An 18,767-nucleotide genomic window follows, 5' to 3' on the forward strand; every position below is an offset into this window, starting at 1 on the left:
TAACACAAGAACCTACCAGTGGTATCTAGTAGGCTGGAAACCCTTCTGGGTATTAATGTGAAGTCAAAGAGCCAGCCTTCCAGCAGGTCTAGATCTTCATTGTCTGAGGCAGGGCACCAAATGCCGTCGTCCTTTACCCTATGGCCGTGGTTCCCAACCAATCCAGATGTTGCCGGACTACAACTCCCATAAATTGTACCTGGGGATAATGGGAGCAACATCTGGAGACCTCCAGGTTGGGAACCCCTGCCCTATGGTATATGATATGGTGCTGAATGCTGCCCCCTTATGCCGCACTACGTTAACAAGCACAAAGAGTCATTACTATTTCGCCTGCACTGGATTTGAAAGGAAGGGGGATGGAGCATAGGGACATAGGAAGCTGCCTTATACCGAGTCAGACTGTTGATCTCTCTAGCTCAATATCGTTTACACTGCCTGGAACTAGCCTGCCAAAGTTTCAGGCAGGAGTCTCACTGAACCCTACTTGGAGATGCCAGGGAGTGAACCTGGGACCTTCAGTATGATGCTCGGCTACTGAGCTATGGCCTCATCCCCTAAGGAGAATGAGAACTCACATGTCTCCCATCCAAATGCAAACCAAGGTGGGTCCTGCTTAGCAAAAGGAACAATTTATGTTCACTATGTAAACCGCTTGGAAACTTTTGTGGAAATGCGGTATATAATTTGTTGTACCACATGGCGCAGCAGGGAAATGACTTGACTAGAGGTTGCCGGTTCGAATCCCCGCTGGTATGTTTCCCAGACTATGGGAAACACCTATATCGGGCAGCAGCGATATAGGAAGATGCTGAAAGGCACATCTACTGCGTGGGAGATGGCAATGGTAAACCCCTCCAAAGACAACCTCTGGGCTCTGTGGTCGCCAGGAGTTGACACTGACTCAACGGTACACTTTACCTTTACCACAAGACCAATGCTCTTCCCACTACAGGTGAAGAAAAGTCAATAGGGGTGTGCTTGAAATGCAATTCGGCATCCACAGTGCAGCACAATCCCTTTAAAACCAAGGGTTTACACAGCTCCCTTAAAACGGAGGAGAGCAGATCCATATCTGCTCCTCCTCTTGCCACCATTTCTGTAACTGCGGCGCTCCCCCCAGCTGTGATTGCGGGTCGGCAGGGCATCTCCCAGCTGCCCCTGCACAATGCCGGCACTCACATGGCCTCCACACACACCCACTGCGGCCATATGTGTGGTCAGCAACCATGCTGACCATGCAAATGGCAGCTGTGCATGTGTGGAGGTCATGTACGTTCTGGCATCGCACAGGGGCAGCTGGGAGACTGCCGGCATGCAATCATAGTTGGGATGGTGCTGCGATTTCGGAAGAGGCAGCAAGCTGAGGAGGAGCAGGTATGGACCTGCTCTCCTCCGTGCTCAAGGAGTTGTATAAGCCCTCGGTTCTAGTGATGCAATGCAGATACCAATTCACGTTTTGAGCACATCTCTCAAAGTCAACAGGCTGCACCCAGGATGCTGCAGAAGGAAAGAAGGGACTCCTCCGCCTGCAACTTCCTATGTAACTGAAAATGGCCTAGTTACTAGCAAGCCATTGGACAAAAGCAGCTTCTTCCTTCCTTCCTGGGCCTTGTCTGGGGTTCTGAAGATCCTGCAGTCTCCGCCCACCAGTCTGTTGCTCTTGCTCTCTACTCCAGATCATTGCTTGACCTCTGCCCGGCGACTCCATCATGGGCTCAGCCTCACCTGCCCTGGAGGGTTTTTTAAAACTTCTGTTTGTTTTTGCTGTCCCACAGTATTCAAGTGCCGCTGTCTTGTGGTGATGTTTTTTTAATTCTTCTGTTAGGAGAATGGCAGCAGAATTATATACTCACTGATGGGAAGAAGCAAGACAAAAGGGACTGACTATGTTCCCCTCTGCCTCAAGCAACCACTCCTTTCAGACCAAGGGCCATTTTGAAAGAAAAACTGAAAACCCCTTAGGTTCTTTTCTCATCTAGCTGTTGGGCTGCTAGACAGACAGACTGGGCTGCCAGACAGACAGACAGACAACCATGCAAATGGCCGCCATGCATGCGCGAAGGTCATGTGTGCATGCTGGCGTTGTGCAGGGGCAGCTAAGAGACACCCTGCCATTGTGCAATCATAGCTGATGCCTGCACCATGATTATGGAAGTGGCGGCGAGTGGAGGAACAGCAGGTATGGGCCTGCTCTCCTCTGCGTTCAAGGGACTCTGTAAGCCCTTGGTTTAAAAAGGGATTGTGCTGCAATTCAGACACCAAATTGCATTTCAAGCACATATCTAACGTTTTTCTATTTAAGTGTGGATATTACTGAAGTTTTTTAACCACTGACATTCATTCCAAGATGGTGCAGATTTGTAGATGCTTAGTAATGATGTAGATTGACCTATGTACAAATGTATATATCTTTAGATCTATTTTATGGTATTTTGCAGTCTGTTACATTGATATAGATATGATGTTGATCATATTTACGATGTTATATGATTTACAATGCTATATCATTTATCATTTATGTGGTGTAACTTTTTTTGGATATGAAATAAATTAAACCATTTAAAAAACAATTATGGAATCTTTCAGTACCTGAAGATGTTTTTAATGTTATAAATCTTCATATTCTGACTTTTTAAAAGAGTATAAAGAGGATTTCAGTTTATGGGAGACAAGAAGTATTGGCACTGAGGAGTTAGAAAAAATGACACCATTTGCCCAAGTGCAAGATTAATTTCAAACCCAACCCTCCTTCCTGTGATGAACTCAATGGAGGTAGACCTCCTGAGCTCCTATGGACAACCTGAAACACTTATTTCACTTTCTATGATCAGTACTTTCTTCCACCCTGACAAGGGTGACATCATTCATGCCCAGCAAAGCAGGCAAGGTAAGGAACTGCAAGACCCCAGTGTTGATAGATCCATTTATCGAAGAAACTTCATTCAGCAGCAATAATATCTTAAGACAGGGGTTCTTGAACTTGGGTCTCCAGATGTTATTGGACTACAACACCCATCATACCCAGCCACAATGGCCAAAAGCAAGATGGGAGTTGTTGTCCAACAACATTTGGCGATCCAAGTTTGAGAACCCCAGCCTTAAGACAGGATTTGTGAGGCCCATCACCTTCCCCTGTGACAAGACACTGTTTCTGCCCCCATCGTGGCAGGAGGCTGTTCCTCACAGGCTCTTCCCACTTCTCTCTGAGATAATGTGTTCAGGACGTGCTCGCATGAACCATTCCACCCAAGCTCCATCATAAATGGCTACGTCAGGCTTGCCACAAAGATATGCCCCTAGTGCCACATGGCAAGCAGTGACTCCTGAGCCACAGGTGGCCACGAGGGGCTTTGAGAGATCCACCTTCTTGCTCTGAAACAAGTTGCTGATCTGCTCAGGACTCTTCTCCAAGCCGGCCTCTGTAAGGAAGTCAGTGAAAGGGATGTTCACCGAGCCAGGAATGTGACCAGGTTCAATTCCTAAAGAAAGTGGGGGTGGGGGTGGGGAATTGGAGCAATAAAAATACAAGTTCAGCCTATTAATGCCTATGACACAGACACACACTCCGCCCACTTTGTGTCACTGCCTGCTCTACCTGTAGTCTAGGGCTGACCTGAAATGCCTCCCCCATCTTTGCTGTCCCATTCAAAACAAATGGGACAAAAATGGTGACACTTAAGGGGGGCGGGGGGATTGGCAGGATGCGAAATGGGGGTGGGGGGGTGCATAAAACTTACCAGTGCTCTGTCCTGCAGCCACAATTTTCCCCCACAGTTCTCCCCTCCAAGTGACAAGGCTCTCCACACAAGCAGTGTGGAGAGGGGGTTTGTGGGGAGAGCAGGCTTGACCCGCATTTTTATTGACCCGTATTTTTAAGCGGGCTTGACCTGTATGTATTTTTATGGTTTATGCTTGACCCGCTCTCCCCACAGGTGAGTAGGGAGTCCTCCCTGGGTGGCCGGATCAGCCGCCCAGACAATGAGCGTCTCCATCAGAGCCGGTTGGGGCGGCGGGGTTCAGGAGCCTCCCGCACCCCGGAAGTCCCAGAATGACCCGTGGGAGTGCACACGGGGCATTCTGGGGAGTCCTCCCAATGCCGGGAGGCTTGTTGTAGCCTCCCGGTCAGGGGTTACTCGTGAGTCGCTGTGGCGCGCAGACATGCCATGGTGACACATGTGCAGTGAACCTGCTTGTGCCTAAAACCTGGGTTAAGCAGTGGGCTACCCAAGAGGGGTTGCTACCGTGGCTCCTGGCAGTTCTCACGATCAGGAGAAATCGGGCTACCCTTCCCGAGCCCAATACTTGATGATCGTGGGAATAGCTTCGTCGTCACAGTTCAATGCAGGGGTGCCAACCCGAGGTACTGCAGCTGTTGTTGAACTACAACTCTAATCTAATAGACTTTGGAATGCCCTCCCGGTGCGCATCCGCTCCTCAGTCTCCAGCACAGATTTTAGAGAGCAAGTGAAATCTTGGCTTTTTACCCAGGTTTTCATATGAGTGTTTTTGTTGCTGCTGCTCTGTATTTTTATGGTCCTATTGTATACATTTTTTAAAACTTTCAATTCAATTTTTATTTTTATATTCCAATTAAATTTTTTATTGTTTGTTTTAAATTTGTCAACTTCCTTGAGATGGTTTATTTATTGTTAGATTTTTTTTTAATACTGCCTTTCATTAAAAGAAACAAATAATGCTCCCCACCCACAATTTATGGGAGCTGCAGTCCAACAGCAGCTGGTTCCCCCCCCCCAAATTATTTATAGTTACATTTCTATATTGTCTTTCATAAGTCTCACCCCAAGGCTGTTTACAAAACTTGAAATACAATAAAACTGCTCTCGCAATGATGCTAAATCAGAGGTGGGTGAACCTGGCCCTCCAGATGTTGTTGAACTATAACTATAAATTGTGGCTGGACATGCTGGGAACATGGGAACACAGGAAGCTGCCATATACTGAGTCAGACCATTGGTCTATCTAGCTCAGTATTGTCTTCACAGACTGGCAGCGGCTTCTCCAAGGTTGCAGGCAGGAATCTCTCTCAGCCCTATCTTGGAGATGCCCAGGAGGGAACTTGGAACCTTCTGCTCTTTCCAGAGCGGCTCCATCCCCTGAGGGGAATATCTTACAGTGCTCACACATCAAGTCTCCCATTCATATGCAACCAGGGCAGAACCTGCTTAGCTAAGGGGACAAGTCATGCTTGCTACCACAAGACCAGCTCCCTTGTTCAACATCTAGAGGGCCTGGTTCGCCCAACCCTGTGCTAAATCATGATGTAGACTTACTCAGAGGGGGAAACTGGAAGAAAAAAGGACAGCCACTGAGAGCAGCACTCCAGTGGCAAAAGGCAAGGTGGGTAGGGGAAAGGGAAAGGACTGGGGGACATGTTTGTAAACCTCCTAATGCCAAGAGATTGTAAATAAAACAAAATAAATTTAAAAGGTAGTAATGAAAAGCTTTTGATTTTGCCCCTCCTTCATTTCCCCAAATTCAGTCAAGCATTACATTTTAAAGCTACTATTCGAGACCTAACCTTCTCAACGAGGTTAGCAGAGCGAGCACTCTCGTATCTGAGTGATCGTGTGTCAGCTGCGGCTGCTTGCAGCCATGGCTGGCAGACTCGGGGAGGGGTGATCCCTATAATGCACCATTCTCTTGCACAATGCATTACTGGTGCTCCAGCGGCTGGGGTGATGAGGGGCTGCACATCCCGGAACTCTGACCCTCTGAGCTACTGGCAGTAGTCGGTGCTTGTCTGGACGGGCAATCCACCCACCCAGGGACAGCAGCCTGCTCGTGAGCCTGCATTCTATGCCCTGCAATTCCTGAGCTGGGTTCTCAAAAATCTGGTTCTCAGAATTGCAGCTATGTATGACTCCGCTCAGCAAATAGAATGGACATTACATTTGTGAGGGTGGTGGGCACACAGGCTCCAACTAGGGATGTGCACGAACCGGATCGGAGGTCCTTTTCTGGACCGCCAATTTGGTCCGGCATTCAAGCCAGTTTGGCGGCATGTGTCAGGCACTACCAGTTTGAAGCTGACCAGGGTGGCAAGGCGGTATGCTGCCGTCCTGTGCCAGCGGTTTCGGAGAAAGCGCCGGCGGGGGAAACGCGGAGGCGGGGTGGTGGTGGTAAGAGCACCCTCCCGGTCCCTTAAAGGTAACCCCCCCACACACCGCTGCCACACCATCCCAGCGCCGGTTCGTGCACATCCCTAGCTCCAACAGCACCGTTCTAGCCAACACTTTTACCCAGCATATTATCGAGGGGAGAGAAAATGCCATTGGAGTTTGCACTTTGCACCCACCTTCCGCACACAGTCACTTCTCCTCCCTCCTTCCCAAGTTTTTGCTGATGCAGAGCTCCCAAAGCTGGATAGGACACTCAGCCTCCCCGTTTATCATAGTGAGAACGAGGCTAATATTTTGCCCAGTAAAAGTAAAAAAAAAATTACCATTTCTTACTTTTGGAAAAGTTTTAGATACTGAGGCCATTCACACAATCAACAACTATGTTCGACCTGGGTTTGGAAGCTATGTGTGCTTCCAGTTTTCAGTTGAGTGGAAGAGGGAAACCTGGGTAGACGTGATTGTGTGGAAGCAAGGTAGGAGGAAAAGCGACCCAGGTGTTCTCTTGCTTTGCTTCCACGTAACTGAAAATTGGGAGCACACACAGCTCCCAAACCCAAGTAGAACACAGTTTTTGATTGCGTGAATGACATCACTTACTTCTAAGTAATCATGCACAGGAACTAGTTGTAAGTTCCACTTTGGTCAAAAGGACATACTTCCACATTGCAGACTGTGCACAGGATTGCAGCATTAGCCTTCAAATAAATGGCATTGCTTAGCTGCATGTTTCCATGTTTATACAGCCAGCAATATAGAAGTCTGTCTCTTTCCTCTTAGCAGATATCATGATGCAGCACAAAGTGTATAACGGCTGCCTGACCAAAAGCTTTGGATTATGCCCCTAAGTTGTATAAAAGCTCTATATTTAGTTGCAAACCAATACGCTCTAATCGTAGAAACAAGAATGCCTGCAATCAGACGGCATGCATTCTTGTTCAGGAAATATATTAATCCCAAAATGTGAAACTTGATTCATTTTTGTTTACCTTGAGTATTGAAATAACGATTTAAATTGCCTTAAACCCGTCCAATCCAAGTAGAGGTGGAGTACAAGGGCTCAGGGGCTGTGGCGGTTATCTTTGGAACTTGCCCTAGACAAGCAGGATCAGATTGTGCCTAGGATGGTGAATCACTGTTGCAAACTAGCACGGAGCAATCACTGAGCTAAGCTAGGCCTTGATCAATTTTCTTTGTATCAAGGGGCCAGTCCAAATATTTAGGAGTTAAATCACGGCCACTTGATAAGATTATCAGAGTTAGTGATGGACATTGTGGAGAGGGAAGATAAATGGGCTTCTCTAGCTGCTCTTGCAGTAGTGAGCATGAATTGCCCCTTTTGCTAAGCAGGGTCTATCCTGGTTTGCATTTGGATGGGTGACCACACATCAGCGCTGACTGCTGCAAGATATTCTCCTTAGAAAATGGGGCCATATCTCAGTGGTAGAGCATGTGCTTGCATCCAGAAGCTCCCAAGTTCACTCCCTGGCATCTCCAGGTAGGGCTGGGAGAAACTCCTATCTGAAACCTGGGAGAGCTGCTGCCAGTCAGTGCAGACAATACTAAGCTAGATGAACCAATGGTCTGACTCTGTATAAGGCAGCTTCCTATGTTCTCAACAGAAACAGGGCTGCCAGGGTCAAATAAAGATTTTATGAAATAGCTCTGCTTCTGAATATCCTAATCTAGGCACCACCATTGGATTTCTAGGTTCCATGGCTCCCTGGCACCTGGGATTTGACAAGCCCTGAGCTAAGCAAGCCTTGGCTCTTCCACCCTTGAGGTTAGTTACCTTCTCGGGGCTCTGCCTCTGTCCCCATGAACCGCCCTGCAGATCGGGCATCCACAACCTGGAACTGACGTGAGTCAATGTTCTCCTTAATATCCTCATGGGACTTCACCATCAATTTGTCCAGAGTGGCATGGAATTCTGCACGAGCAGGTCGACTCTTTCCGGAGCTGACTGGGTACCCCTCCCGTATCCAGTTCTTCAGCCCACCATCTAGGAGGGAAACAGCTTCATGCCCAAAGACCCGGAACATCCACCAGACCCGAGGGGCTGAGAACAGGCCCTGGTCACTTGCATCATAGACCACAACGTGGGAGTCACTGCTCACACCCAGCTTTCCGACATATTCAGCAAAGTCCCCTGCACTGGGTAACATGTGATCGTAAGGTGACTGGCGATCGCTGCACTGATCAATATCGAAGAAAGCCGCTCCAGGGATGTGGCGCTCCTCAAATTCACTCTGGGGATTGCGCTTCATTTTGGGGAGGTACCAGGAGGCATCCAAAAGCCGCACAGCCAACCCAGCTTGAGAAGACTTGATGGCTTCAGACACCCACTTAGCTGACACCAGAGCCCGGTAGAGAAGCTGCTGAGACATTGTGTCAGAGGCCTGTCCGAGTTCAGATGATATTTGGGACCTCACTGGATTCTCTGTGCTGTGATGAAAGACGACAACATGATGCCCACAACTTTTGAGAAAACAGGAAAGAGCTCACCCAAAAGGCAGTTCAGATCCATAGAAAGACAAACATGGCCTATACCAGGGGTTCCCAATAGGGGGTACCAGTTGTTCCAAACATGGGGGTACTTGAAGGGCTCCCAGGGGGTACTCAGAGCTCCTCTGCCGCCCCACATTGCAGCCACGCTATTTGTTCCCCATCTGAGGACTGTCAGCTTGAAGCCGATTTTTCATCAGCAATGTGTCCGCTACAGAAAGCGAGGAGAGTGAAGACCCTCCTCCTCTGTTCCCGATTGGCTGGCTACATGCTGAAGCTCAGCATGCTTCCACCTCCTCAGCCTGACTGACAGGATTCAGAAAATCCACACTGAGTATTCCCATTGAAATTAATGAGGCCAGTAAACTTGTCCCATTAATTTCAAGAAGACTGCTTATGAGTAATGTAGCGAGGATGTGAACCAGTGAATGTAGTAGCCGGTTTCCTAACTGTAAAACTTAAATTTGTGTTTTTATGTATATACAGAACACAGACACACACTCCCTATGGGGTAGCTGAGCTGGGAGGTTTGCAACGGAAGGGGTACACTTATTTTTAAAAGGTTTCTAAAAGGTTTAAAGAACCACTGGCTATACTATTACTTGCAATCAGAATTTCTAGTTAGATAATGTTTTACACAAAAGTTTTAATTTACAGGCCAGAAAGTTCTGTAGTTAAGATAGATACTGACCTAGAGAATTCTGAAACCGAGAACATATTTGCTACATGTACAAAAATCCCTGAGTTAAAACTAGTAGCCCTAGGAACTAGGCTTTCAAGAGCAATTGACCAAAACAAAACCCCACAAACCTATGCTAGAATTCTCAGGCCCTCCTGCATAGTTTGTGGGGAGGAGAATGGTCAGCTGCACCACTGCCCTCCCAATCCTGTTGTCCTTCCGCTGTCCCTTTATTTCCCCCCCACCCTCCCAAAGGAGAGGAAACTGAATAAAGCAAATGGAAGCAAAAAAGTGTGCTCATTGCTCAACAACTAACATCAAGTGTTGACATCTGTGGAGGAACGAGGCCCAAACCTCTTCTTTGTGTAAATAAGACCGTGAGGAGATTCTCACAATCAGCAAAAAGCGGGCTAAGGGAGCCTAGCCTGCTTTTTGCTGATCGCCTGCTGCCACGGGGGCCGCGTGGCTCCTGGCAGCAAACCCTCCTAATTTTCCCTCCCCTTAGCTGAGGTTAGCGGAGCAAGCGCTCCGCTAACCCCGACCTTTTGATCATGTATTGCCGCACCGCAGCTCTGCACCACGGCAGCATATGAGGAGACCCCCAGGGCCAGGAGGCTGAAACAAGCCTCCCGGCCCTGGGGGTCTCTTCAGGATGCCCCACGGACTCATGCGGGGCATCCTGGAACTTCCGGGGGCCGCACGGCCCCCGATCCCCACAGCCCCTGCCAGCTCCGTGATGGAGCCTGCAGTTGTGATGGAGCCTGCAGGGCTTCCCTTCCGATCGTCTGCAGACTAAGCCCGCTCTCCCCACAAACCCCCTAGAGGCGAGTCTCACTGATCGTGAGACTTGCCTCCTTGTATTGTGCATTGCATAGCTATGCCTTAACCTCTTCTTTTTGTAAGTAAGATTGTATGTGTAAATTGCCTTGCTAAATCTCTGTATTAAGAAAGCTGCCAGGGGCAAAAGTCCATGGCTTCTGCTCAGCAGTTTCATTTTTGAGGATGATAAAATGTACTGGTTTGATTATGGAGGGACAGGGAGGTTTGATTTAATTAGTCATGGTTGGAAAAATAGAGGGAATTTGAGTTATGCTGATTGGTTTGTTTAACACATTGTTGAGGGAAGAAGAGTATATAAAGACTCTGGTTTCAGCAGAGTTTTAGTGCTGAAAAAGTTCAGTTCAGAAGAGTCCAATTCAGAAGAAGACTTGGAGAGTTGCTTTTGGTCAATCTGGAGAGTGCAGAGGAGATGTGTAGAAAAGTACAGTACAATACCAGAAGAAGTGTGGAGCTGAAGAATCCAAGCAAAGGGATTACTAGCACAAACTGTGAGAATCAGTACTGGGGCTAAACAAGAGCTAAGAAATCACGGACAGAGAGTGAAATCTCTCTGGAGAGCTGAAACACTCACCACAAAAAGAACCACGGGCTGAACCCCCAAGACTGTGAAGGAGGACAGGACCTGAGGCTGCATGAGGGACAAGACAGGTTACTGTCAGTTGGATGTGTTTTTCCAACCATTTTATTTCTGCCCTCATGTTCTTCTGTAACTTTTTTTCATATGCTATGTTGTACCAAGAAACCAAAGCTACCATTTCAAATTGACTAATTTTTTCCAAAGTAAAAATTGTCTTAGAAGCTTCCTATTACCTTAGGAATAGGTTCTCTAGCTAAACATGTGCAGAGTAAAGCTAGAGTAAACAAGAGCTCAGTGGAGGAACTCTTTCTGCAGGCTGCCACCTTTCCTATCAGACAGCCCACTAGTCCATCTGCAGCTCCTTCTGGTGGAATGAGCCTAGAACCAGAGCTATGTATTTAAATGGTAGGTCTAGAAGACTCTGCCATATATCCCTCCATGAGTATTAAATGTGCATTTTAGTTATAGGCCACTTTGGGAGCCAATCTTATTTGAAAAGCTATATCCATACCCAAGCAGTCTACAGTTAAAATATATTACATTTATATCCCAATATCATATCACATCATTGGGCTATGACAACAGTCTTCAAATAACCACACTTTTTAAAAAACTTGCCTTGAGAATTCACAGAACAACCGTTTCTAAAGGGCTGCTGAAGAAAAGCAATGAATTCAAAGAGAAAGGGGGTGGAATTGGGTTACCTATGAAAGGATAAGCAAAACATCTTTCTAGCTTTAATGGAGCAAGTAGTCCAGGAAAACTGTGGTGTTCCCTTCCCTGGAAGTTTTTAAATAGGAGATAGAGTGATTATCTGTCAGAGAGAGCCCACAGCTCAGTAGCAAAGCATCTGATTTGCATGCAGCAGGTCCCAGGTTCAACTCCTGGTCCAGGCAAGGTGGGGAAAAACCCTTGAAGCCCTAGAAAGCTGCTGCCACTCAATTTAAACCAGGGGTTCTCAAGCTTGGGAATCCCTGGTTTAGACAACACTGAACTAATGGACTGTCTCAATACTGAACCAGATGTACTACTGTCTCAGTTCAAGATAACTTCATAGAACCACACAATTACGGTGTGTGACTTATTATAGTTAGTTGTGGCAATGGCAATAGCAGTAGACAGTCTCGCCAACTCACTTTCACTTTTCTTTTTCAGAAGCACACCAAGTTGTGTTTCAGTCATTCATAAACCCACTTTAACAGAGGCTATGGGGTTCACAGATGTTAAAAGGGCATGTGAATGCACACTCCTTTGCTTTCCATGTTAGTATGGGTTAGGTGAACACAGGATCTCAGTGGGTAATTTCAGGTGCTTAAAAACACCAGTGTTGAAATCTGTTAATAACCAGCTTCCTCACCTAGAAGAGCCAGATTTTTCCATAGCATATTTTGTTGACAAGATTATAACCTGAAACACAACCCAGTTCAGCTCAGTCATGGAACAGACACTGAGTACCAGGACTCATCCTCAGAAAATAATTAGAATTAATACAATTCATAAAGACAATGGCTGACATACTGCTCAATGTTCCATCTAACTTTCAGTAGGGTGCTGCTGCACGAGAACACTCTTGTGCAAAAATGTAAGAATTGCACAAGCACTGTTGTACAATGGACAGCCATTGTGCAGCTGCGTTCGCACAATGTTTATGTTTTGTGCAAAAGTGTTCCTGTGCAGCTGCACACATGTTCTGTTAAGAGCCAGATGAAACATTGCAAAGTATGTCAGCCAGTGTCTCAGGACATGGGTGGTGTGCCTTCTTCCACATCTAAGAAAACATATATCATCTCATAAATGGTCATGTTCTAAAAGGAGAGATGACTGGGCTCAAATACGGCTGCCATCCAATTGAAGAAATCTCAGTCCAGTTACTGAGTTATATTAATTTACAGGATTCATTTCCACAAGATGCTGCTACGGACATCCACTGTAATAATGATGTAATAATGGGTGACTTCAATTACCCACACATAGACTGGGTAAATTCAGTCAGGTCATGACAAAGAGGTCAAATTTCTAGATACACTGAAAGACTATGCCCTAGAACAGTTGGTCTTGGAACCAACCAAAGAGAAGGCAACCTTGGACTTAATTCTGAGTGGCACCTAGGACCTGGTGCGTGATGTCAGTGTCATCGACCCTTTAGGGAACAGTGACCATAGTGCGATCAAATTCAGCATACATGCGGGGAGAGAATCACCAATGAAGTCTAACATAGACATTTTGAATTTCAGAAGAGGAAATTTCTCCAAAATGAGGAGTATGGTGAAAAGAAAGCTGAAAGGGAAAATCAGGAGAGTCATTTCGCTCCAGAGTGCAGGGAGTTTACTCAAAACCACAATACTAGAAGCCCAGTTAGACTGTATACCCAAAAGGAGGAAAGGAACCAATAAGTCCAGGAGGATGCCAGCATGGCTAACAGGCACCATCAAGGAAGCCATAAAAGGGAAGAAGACTTCCTTCCGAAATTGGAAGGCCTGTCCAAATGAAGAGAACAGAAAGGAACACAGATTCTGGCAAAAGAAATGCAAGGTGACAATAAGAGAGGCAAAAAGAGAGTTTGAGGAACATTTAGCCAAAAGTATCAAGGGGAATAACAAAAAGTGTGGTGTAGTGGTTAGAGTGCTGGACTAGGACTGGGGAGAACCGAGTTCAAATCCCCATTCAGCCATGATACTAACTGAGTGACTCTGGGCCAGTCACTTCTCTCTCAGCCTAACCTACTTCACAGGATTCTTGTGAGGAGAAACTCAAGTATGTAGTACACTGCTCTGGGCTCCTTGGAGAAAGAGCGGGATATAAATGTAAAAATAATAATAACAACAACAACAACTTCTTTAAATACATCACAAGCAGGAAACCTGCCAGGGAGACGGTTGGACCATTAAACAATGAGGGAGTGAACAGGATTATTAAGGAGGATATAGAGGTTGCAGAGAAGCTAAATGAGTTCTTTGCATCCGTCTTCAAGGCAGAGGATACTGAGCATATACCAGTTCCTGAACCAGGCATTTAAGGATGGAGGCTAAAGAACTGAGTCAGAAGTGACAAGAGATGATGTTCTAAACTGTCTGGAAAAACTGAAAACTAAGAAATCACCAGGGCTGGATGGTATCCATCCAAGAGTCCTCAAAGAACTCAAATGTGAAATTGCCGACCTCCTTGCTAAAATATATAACATCCCTGAAATCAGGCTCTGTACTGCAGGACTGGAAAGTAGCAAATGTAACACTGATTTTTAAAAAGGGATTCAAGGGCGATCCAGGAAATTACAGGCCGGTTAGCTTAACATCTGTTCCAGGCAAACTGATGGAAAGCATCCTTAAGGATAAAATTGTAAAGCACACAGAAGAACAGGCTCTGCTGGGAGTGAACCAGCATAAGTTCCGCAAAGGTAAATCTTGCCTGACCAACCTTTTGGAGTTCTTTGAGAGTGTCAACAAGTGTGTGGATCAAGGTGATCCAGTTGACATAGCATACCTGGACTTCCAAAAAGCTTTTGACAAAGTTCCTCATCAAAGACTCCCAAGGAAACTTAGTGGTCATGGGATAAGGGGACAAGTACATGTATGGATTGCAAACTGGTTGAAAGACAGGAGGTATAAATGGAGAGAAGTAAGAAGTAGGGTCCCCCAGGGTTCTGTACTGGGACCGGTTCCAATTTTAGTATATGTGCTGCCGAAGCACTGGGACCAGTGTTTTTTAATTTATTCATAAATGTAGTAGGGGTAAGCAGTGAGGTGGCCAAATTTGCAGATGATACCAAACTCTTTCGGGTAGTGGAATCCAAAACAGATTGTGAGGCGCTCCAAAAGGATCTCGCCAAACTGTGTGAGTGGGCGACAAAGTGGCAAATGCGCTTCAATCTTGGCAAGTGTAAAGTGATACACATTGGGACAAAAAAACACAACTTCAAGTATACACTGATGGGATCTCAGCTGTCGGAGACTGACCAGGAGAGGGATCTTGGGGTCATTGGGGACAGCTCGTTGAAAGTGTCGACTCAATGTGCAGCAGCTGTGAAAAAGACCAATTCCATGCTAGGGATCATTAGGAAGGGGATTGAAAATAAAACAGCTAATATTATCATGCCCTTATACAAAACTATGGTGCGGCCACACCTGGAATACTGCATACAATTCTGGTCACCACATCTTAAAAAGGACATTGCAGAACTGGAAAAGGTGCAGAAGAGGGCAACCAAGATGATCAGGGGCCTAGAGCACCTTTCTTATAAGGCAAGGCTATAACACCTGGGGCTTTTTAGTTTAGAAAAAAGATGACTGCGGGGAGACATGATAAGAGGTCTATAAAAATCATGCATGGTGTGGAGAAAGTGGATAGAGAGAAATTCTTCTCCCTCTCACATAACACTAGAACTAGGGGTCATCACATGAAATTGATTGCCAGGAAATCTAGGACCAACAAATGCATAATCCACTTGTGGAATTCTCTGCCACAAGATATGGTGACAGCCAACAACCTGGATGGCTTTAAGAGGGGTTTGGATAACTTCATGGAGGAGAGGTCTATCAATGGCTACTAGTCAGAGGGCTGTGGGCCACCTCCAGCCTCAAAGGCAGGATGCCTCTGAGTACCAGTTGCAGGAGAGCAACAGCAGGAGAGAGGACATGCCCTCAACTCCTGCCTGTGGCTTCTAGTGGCATCTGGTGGACCACTGTGCGAAACAGGATGCTGGACTAGATGGGCCTTGGGCTTGATCCAGCAGGGCTGTTCTTATGTTCACTTGCATGGCTTCTCAAAGGGGATTAGACAAATTTATGAAGGATACTTCTATCAACCACTCTTCACATGAAATGTAAATGGAACCTCCCCCATGCTCAGACAGTATACCTCTGAATACCAATTACTGGGGGGGTGGAGGCAACAGAAGGTCTATTGCCTTTAAGCCCTGATGATGGGCTTCCTGGACACATTTGAATAGTCACTGTTGGGAACAGGATGCTGGATTTGGAGTACTCTGGCCTTCCCCAGCAGGCTTCTTCTTACCTTCCTCATGCAACTATAATACAAGACAAAGCATTTTGTTTTTAGATTACGCACATGTTGCAGCGGATGCAGAAAAGGGTAATAACAACTACAAGGTTTGGAGGGAAGGAGACCTTAACCCAAGAGAAGCAGGGCAGGCACACCAAGAATTCTTCTTGATCTTCTTGGGTTCAAAGTAAGAATGACAATTGCACCCCAACTTAAAGGGTTCCCTATCTGTCGAATGGGTTGCAATTCTAAACACACTCAGTAGGAAGTAAGCCCCGTTGAAAACAGTGGGATTTAAGCTCAGGTTAACACATGGTGGGGGAGGGAATGACTTTTACTTTCCTCACAACAACCCTGTAAGGCAGGTTAGTCTGAGAGCGACTAGCCCGAGGTCACATCACCCAGCAAGCTTTGCGGCTGAACGAGAATTCGAACCCAGGGTCTGAAACCCAACCCAACACATCCACCTTCCTCCCTTCTCTCATAAACAATTCTCTGAGGATCGGAGAATTTGCGACAGGGCTTTCAGCGTCTGAGACTCAACACAAGAGACACGACCAGCCACTGGCGCCTCTCGCCCGCCCAGCACCCACGGAGATCCGATCGGAGAGTTTGCCCAGTGAGTGCCCTTGTCGCCACCTCTGCCTGCCTGCAGGTCCTGATTGCAGAGGTGTAGTAGTGGAGCCGAGACGCAGGCACCGGGAATACTTCTCGGCTGCTCTGGCTGTTGGGGTGGAATTGCGCATGGCCACGGGGGCTGTCATGGAGAGCGCCTGCACCTCTGAATTTTGCAAGCGTCTTGAATAGTCAAAATTCTTAGGGCACCAGATGACCACCAGGCACATGGGCGGCAGGAGGGAGGTCCCTGAGAATCCTTAAGCCTATTAACCCGCTAGACTAGAGGACTCTTCTCCTCCGACAGGATCTCCCCTCCCATACCTTTGCGCCCTTCCGATGATCCGCTGGCCGATCGCAATACGCACGCTCCAAAGACTCACACCGCTTCCTCTTCCATTAAGACTCTCCCTGTTTTACGTTAACTTCTGGGAGGAGACAAGGGCCACATCCCACTTTGCCACCCAGTGGCAATTCGGTGCAAACCAACTGACGGCAGGAAAGCGGGGGGGAGTCCAAGACACAATGGCCCACTTTAACGAGGAGCTTAGAGTCTTTTCCGTCCCAGAACCGACTTAGGCTTCTTTCCATTGCAGGAATAGGGAGGAGATTTCACATTAGGCCGACCAACCTCTCTTTTGGGGGCGGAAGTATGATTCTGCACGCCCCTACAAATGGGCTACTGAAAGCCGGAGTGAGTTTGCGTCCTGGTTCATGGTAAAGGAGCTCCGCTTCTGTGCTTGGAAGAAGCGTTCATTCCAATGCAGCAGCCTCAGTCTAAAACGTATACAAAGGTCATTTCAGCCATGCATTGACTGAGGATCTGTCTTACACCAAAAGGAAAGGGAAAAGGCAAACTTTAGTTTCTCCCCATTCTACCCCACTTTTCAAAAACTGCCGCGTGTTGTTTACGCAAATTGCGGAAAGCTCATCAGCTGACCCCGAGAGACAGGAAAGCGACCTCCTGTTGTCTTCACACGGACTCCGCGGCGAAGGGGAACCCCAGAGAGAAGGAGTTTTGTGGATGAGACGAGGAACTGAGCTACAAAGCTGTAGGGGCAGAGCAAGACGAAGGCTAGTCTACCTGTGACATACTTGCCCGGGAAGGAACATAACTTCAGTTCTTCACTCTGCCACAGACTTCTTTTGTGACCTTGGGTGATCGCCGTTTGTGAAGGTGCTGCTGGATGTCGTGTACTACTGGCAGTGAATCAGGTTGTCTCAGCCTCGCAACTTTGTCGAATACAGTGCGTTTCAGATTCCAGAACACTGGAGCTCTAGGATTAAACAGGTGTCTGGCTGTAGCACAGTGATAGAGCACCTGTCTTGCATGCAGGTGGGTCCCAGGTTCAATTTCTGACCCTGGTACCTCCAGGAAGGGGTGGGGAAAGACCCCTGCTTAGAACTCTGGATTGCTGCTGCCAGTCAGTGTGAAACGGGCCAGTGTGGGGCCAAGGGTCTGACTTGCTATACAGCAATTACATCTCTCTCTCAGTTCTGATATTTTGCTCTGACATCTGTCAGCTCAGCTCCCTGTTAATTATAGATTGCTTTGGGAATGAGAGTTCTCTACACACTGCAGATCCATCATGCATACATCAGCATCATGAGGTGCATTGCCCCTGTTCCAATTCTGGATGCTTTCTTAAATTGTCAGAGTGTTCCAGAACAATATAGTAGATTCTCTAAGATATGTGTAAGAGGCTTGAGGCTTTTGAAACATGGATAGAGGAATGTTGAAAATACCCTGAGTAGATAGAGTCTCCAGTTTAGAAGCTCTGCAAAGAATGAATTAAAAACATGGAAAATTTAAGAACAATAAAAGAGAGGAAACTGGAATATTTGGGGCATCTGATGAGACATCAGAGATATCGTCTTTTGCAAGGAAAGGTCAAGGGCAGGAGGAGGACAAGAAGAAGGAAAACATCATGGTTGAAAGACCTTAGAGCCTGGTACTATAGAAGCACTACATCACTATTTAGAGATGCAGTGTCAAAAGTTCACATAGCCTTAATGATAGCTAGCCTCCAATAGGAGAAGCAGCTAAAGAAGAAGATTCCCTCTCTTGCATTTTAGGGAACACTTTTACCCTTTGCAACCCCAGATTCAAAAGATACAAAGAGTCAACCTTGGGACTCTTTGTAGTTTCCTCTTTCAGGTTTGCCCTTTGCCCCACTGCTAGTTCAGCCACTCGTAAGATTGATGAACGGCCACTTACTGCGGAGTTTGATTCATCGTCTTGTTATGGCATGGGCTCCAAACAGCAAACTTTTAGTTGTCCTCGCAGTACAGGCCTTCTGCAGAGATTGGGAGGAGAGAGAAGCACTGGAAGGGCTTTTTGTTTTCTCCTAGCACTATTCAGGTTCCCAAAATCTAGCAAGTGTTTAGGGAAAAGTGCTCTGGTATTGGCAGC

The 18,767-nt window shown here is 46.8% G+C and overlaps 1 protein-coding gene across 7 annotated transcripts; it reads right to left on the reverse strand.

Annotated features, from left to right (window-relative positions):
• Positions 1-2,589: 2,589 nt before the first annotated feature.
• On the reverse strand, positions 2,590-18,741 carry MPST (mercaptopyruvate sulfurtransferase). Of its 7 annotated transcripts, XR_008309043.1 has the most exons (6): positions 16,679-17,009; positions 15,596-15,764; positions 10,736-10,792; positions 7,933-8,585; positions 3,101-3,482; positions 2,590-2,961 (listed from the first exon to the last, which is right to left on the reverse strand). XR_008309043.1 is itself a non-coding variant. In XM_053257796.1 (5 exons), exons 2-5 carry the CDS (start codon positions 15,676-15,678, stop codon positions 3,184-3,186), a joined length of 1,092 nt encoding a protein of 363 aa, XP_053113771.1. In that variant the 5' UTR covers positions 15,679-15,764; positions 16,679-17,006; the 3' UTR covers positions 2,590-3,183. The 7 variants fall into 7 exon arrangements, 6 of the variants coding, with proteins under 6 accessions (XP_053113771.1, XP_053113772.1, XP_053113773.1 ...); XM_053257796.1 differs by having other exon boundaries at positions 2,590-3,482; positions 16,679-17,006; XM_053257797.1 differs by lacking the exons at positions 15,596-15,764; positions 16,679-17,009 and adding an exon at positions 18,573-18,741 and having other exon boundaries at positions 2,590-3,482.
• Positions 18,742-18,767: the final 26 nt, after the last annotated feature.

This window comes from Hemicordylus capensis, chromosome 5, assembly GCF_027244095.1.
Source record: "Hemicordylus capensis ecotype Gifberg chromosome 5, rHemCap1.1.pri, whole genome shotgun sequence".
NCBI lineage: Eukaryota > Metazoa > Chordata > Lepidosauria > Squamata > Cordylidae > Hemicordylus > Hemicordylus capensis.

What these genes read in the sequence shown, in the direction of transcription:
- MPST (XM_053257796.1), bottom strand. Translation starts at nt 15,678, where the DNA reads ATGTGTCCAGGAAGCCCATCATCAGGGCTTAAAGGCAATAGACCTTCT. An exon ending in CCAGTAATTGGTATTCAGAG is followed by an intron (nt 10,793 to 15,595) that starts GTATACTGTCTG and finishes TCCCTCATGCAG; the next exon opens with CCTCAGGTCCTGTCCTCCTT. An exon ending in AGCCCGTGGTTCTTTTTGTG is followed by an intron (nt 8,586 to 10,735) that starts GTGAGTGTTTCA and finishes CTTTCATCACAG; the next exon opens with CACAGAGAATCCAGTGAGGT.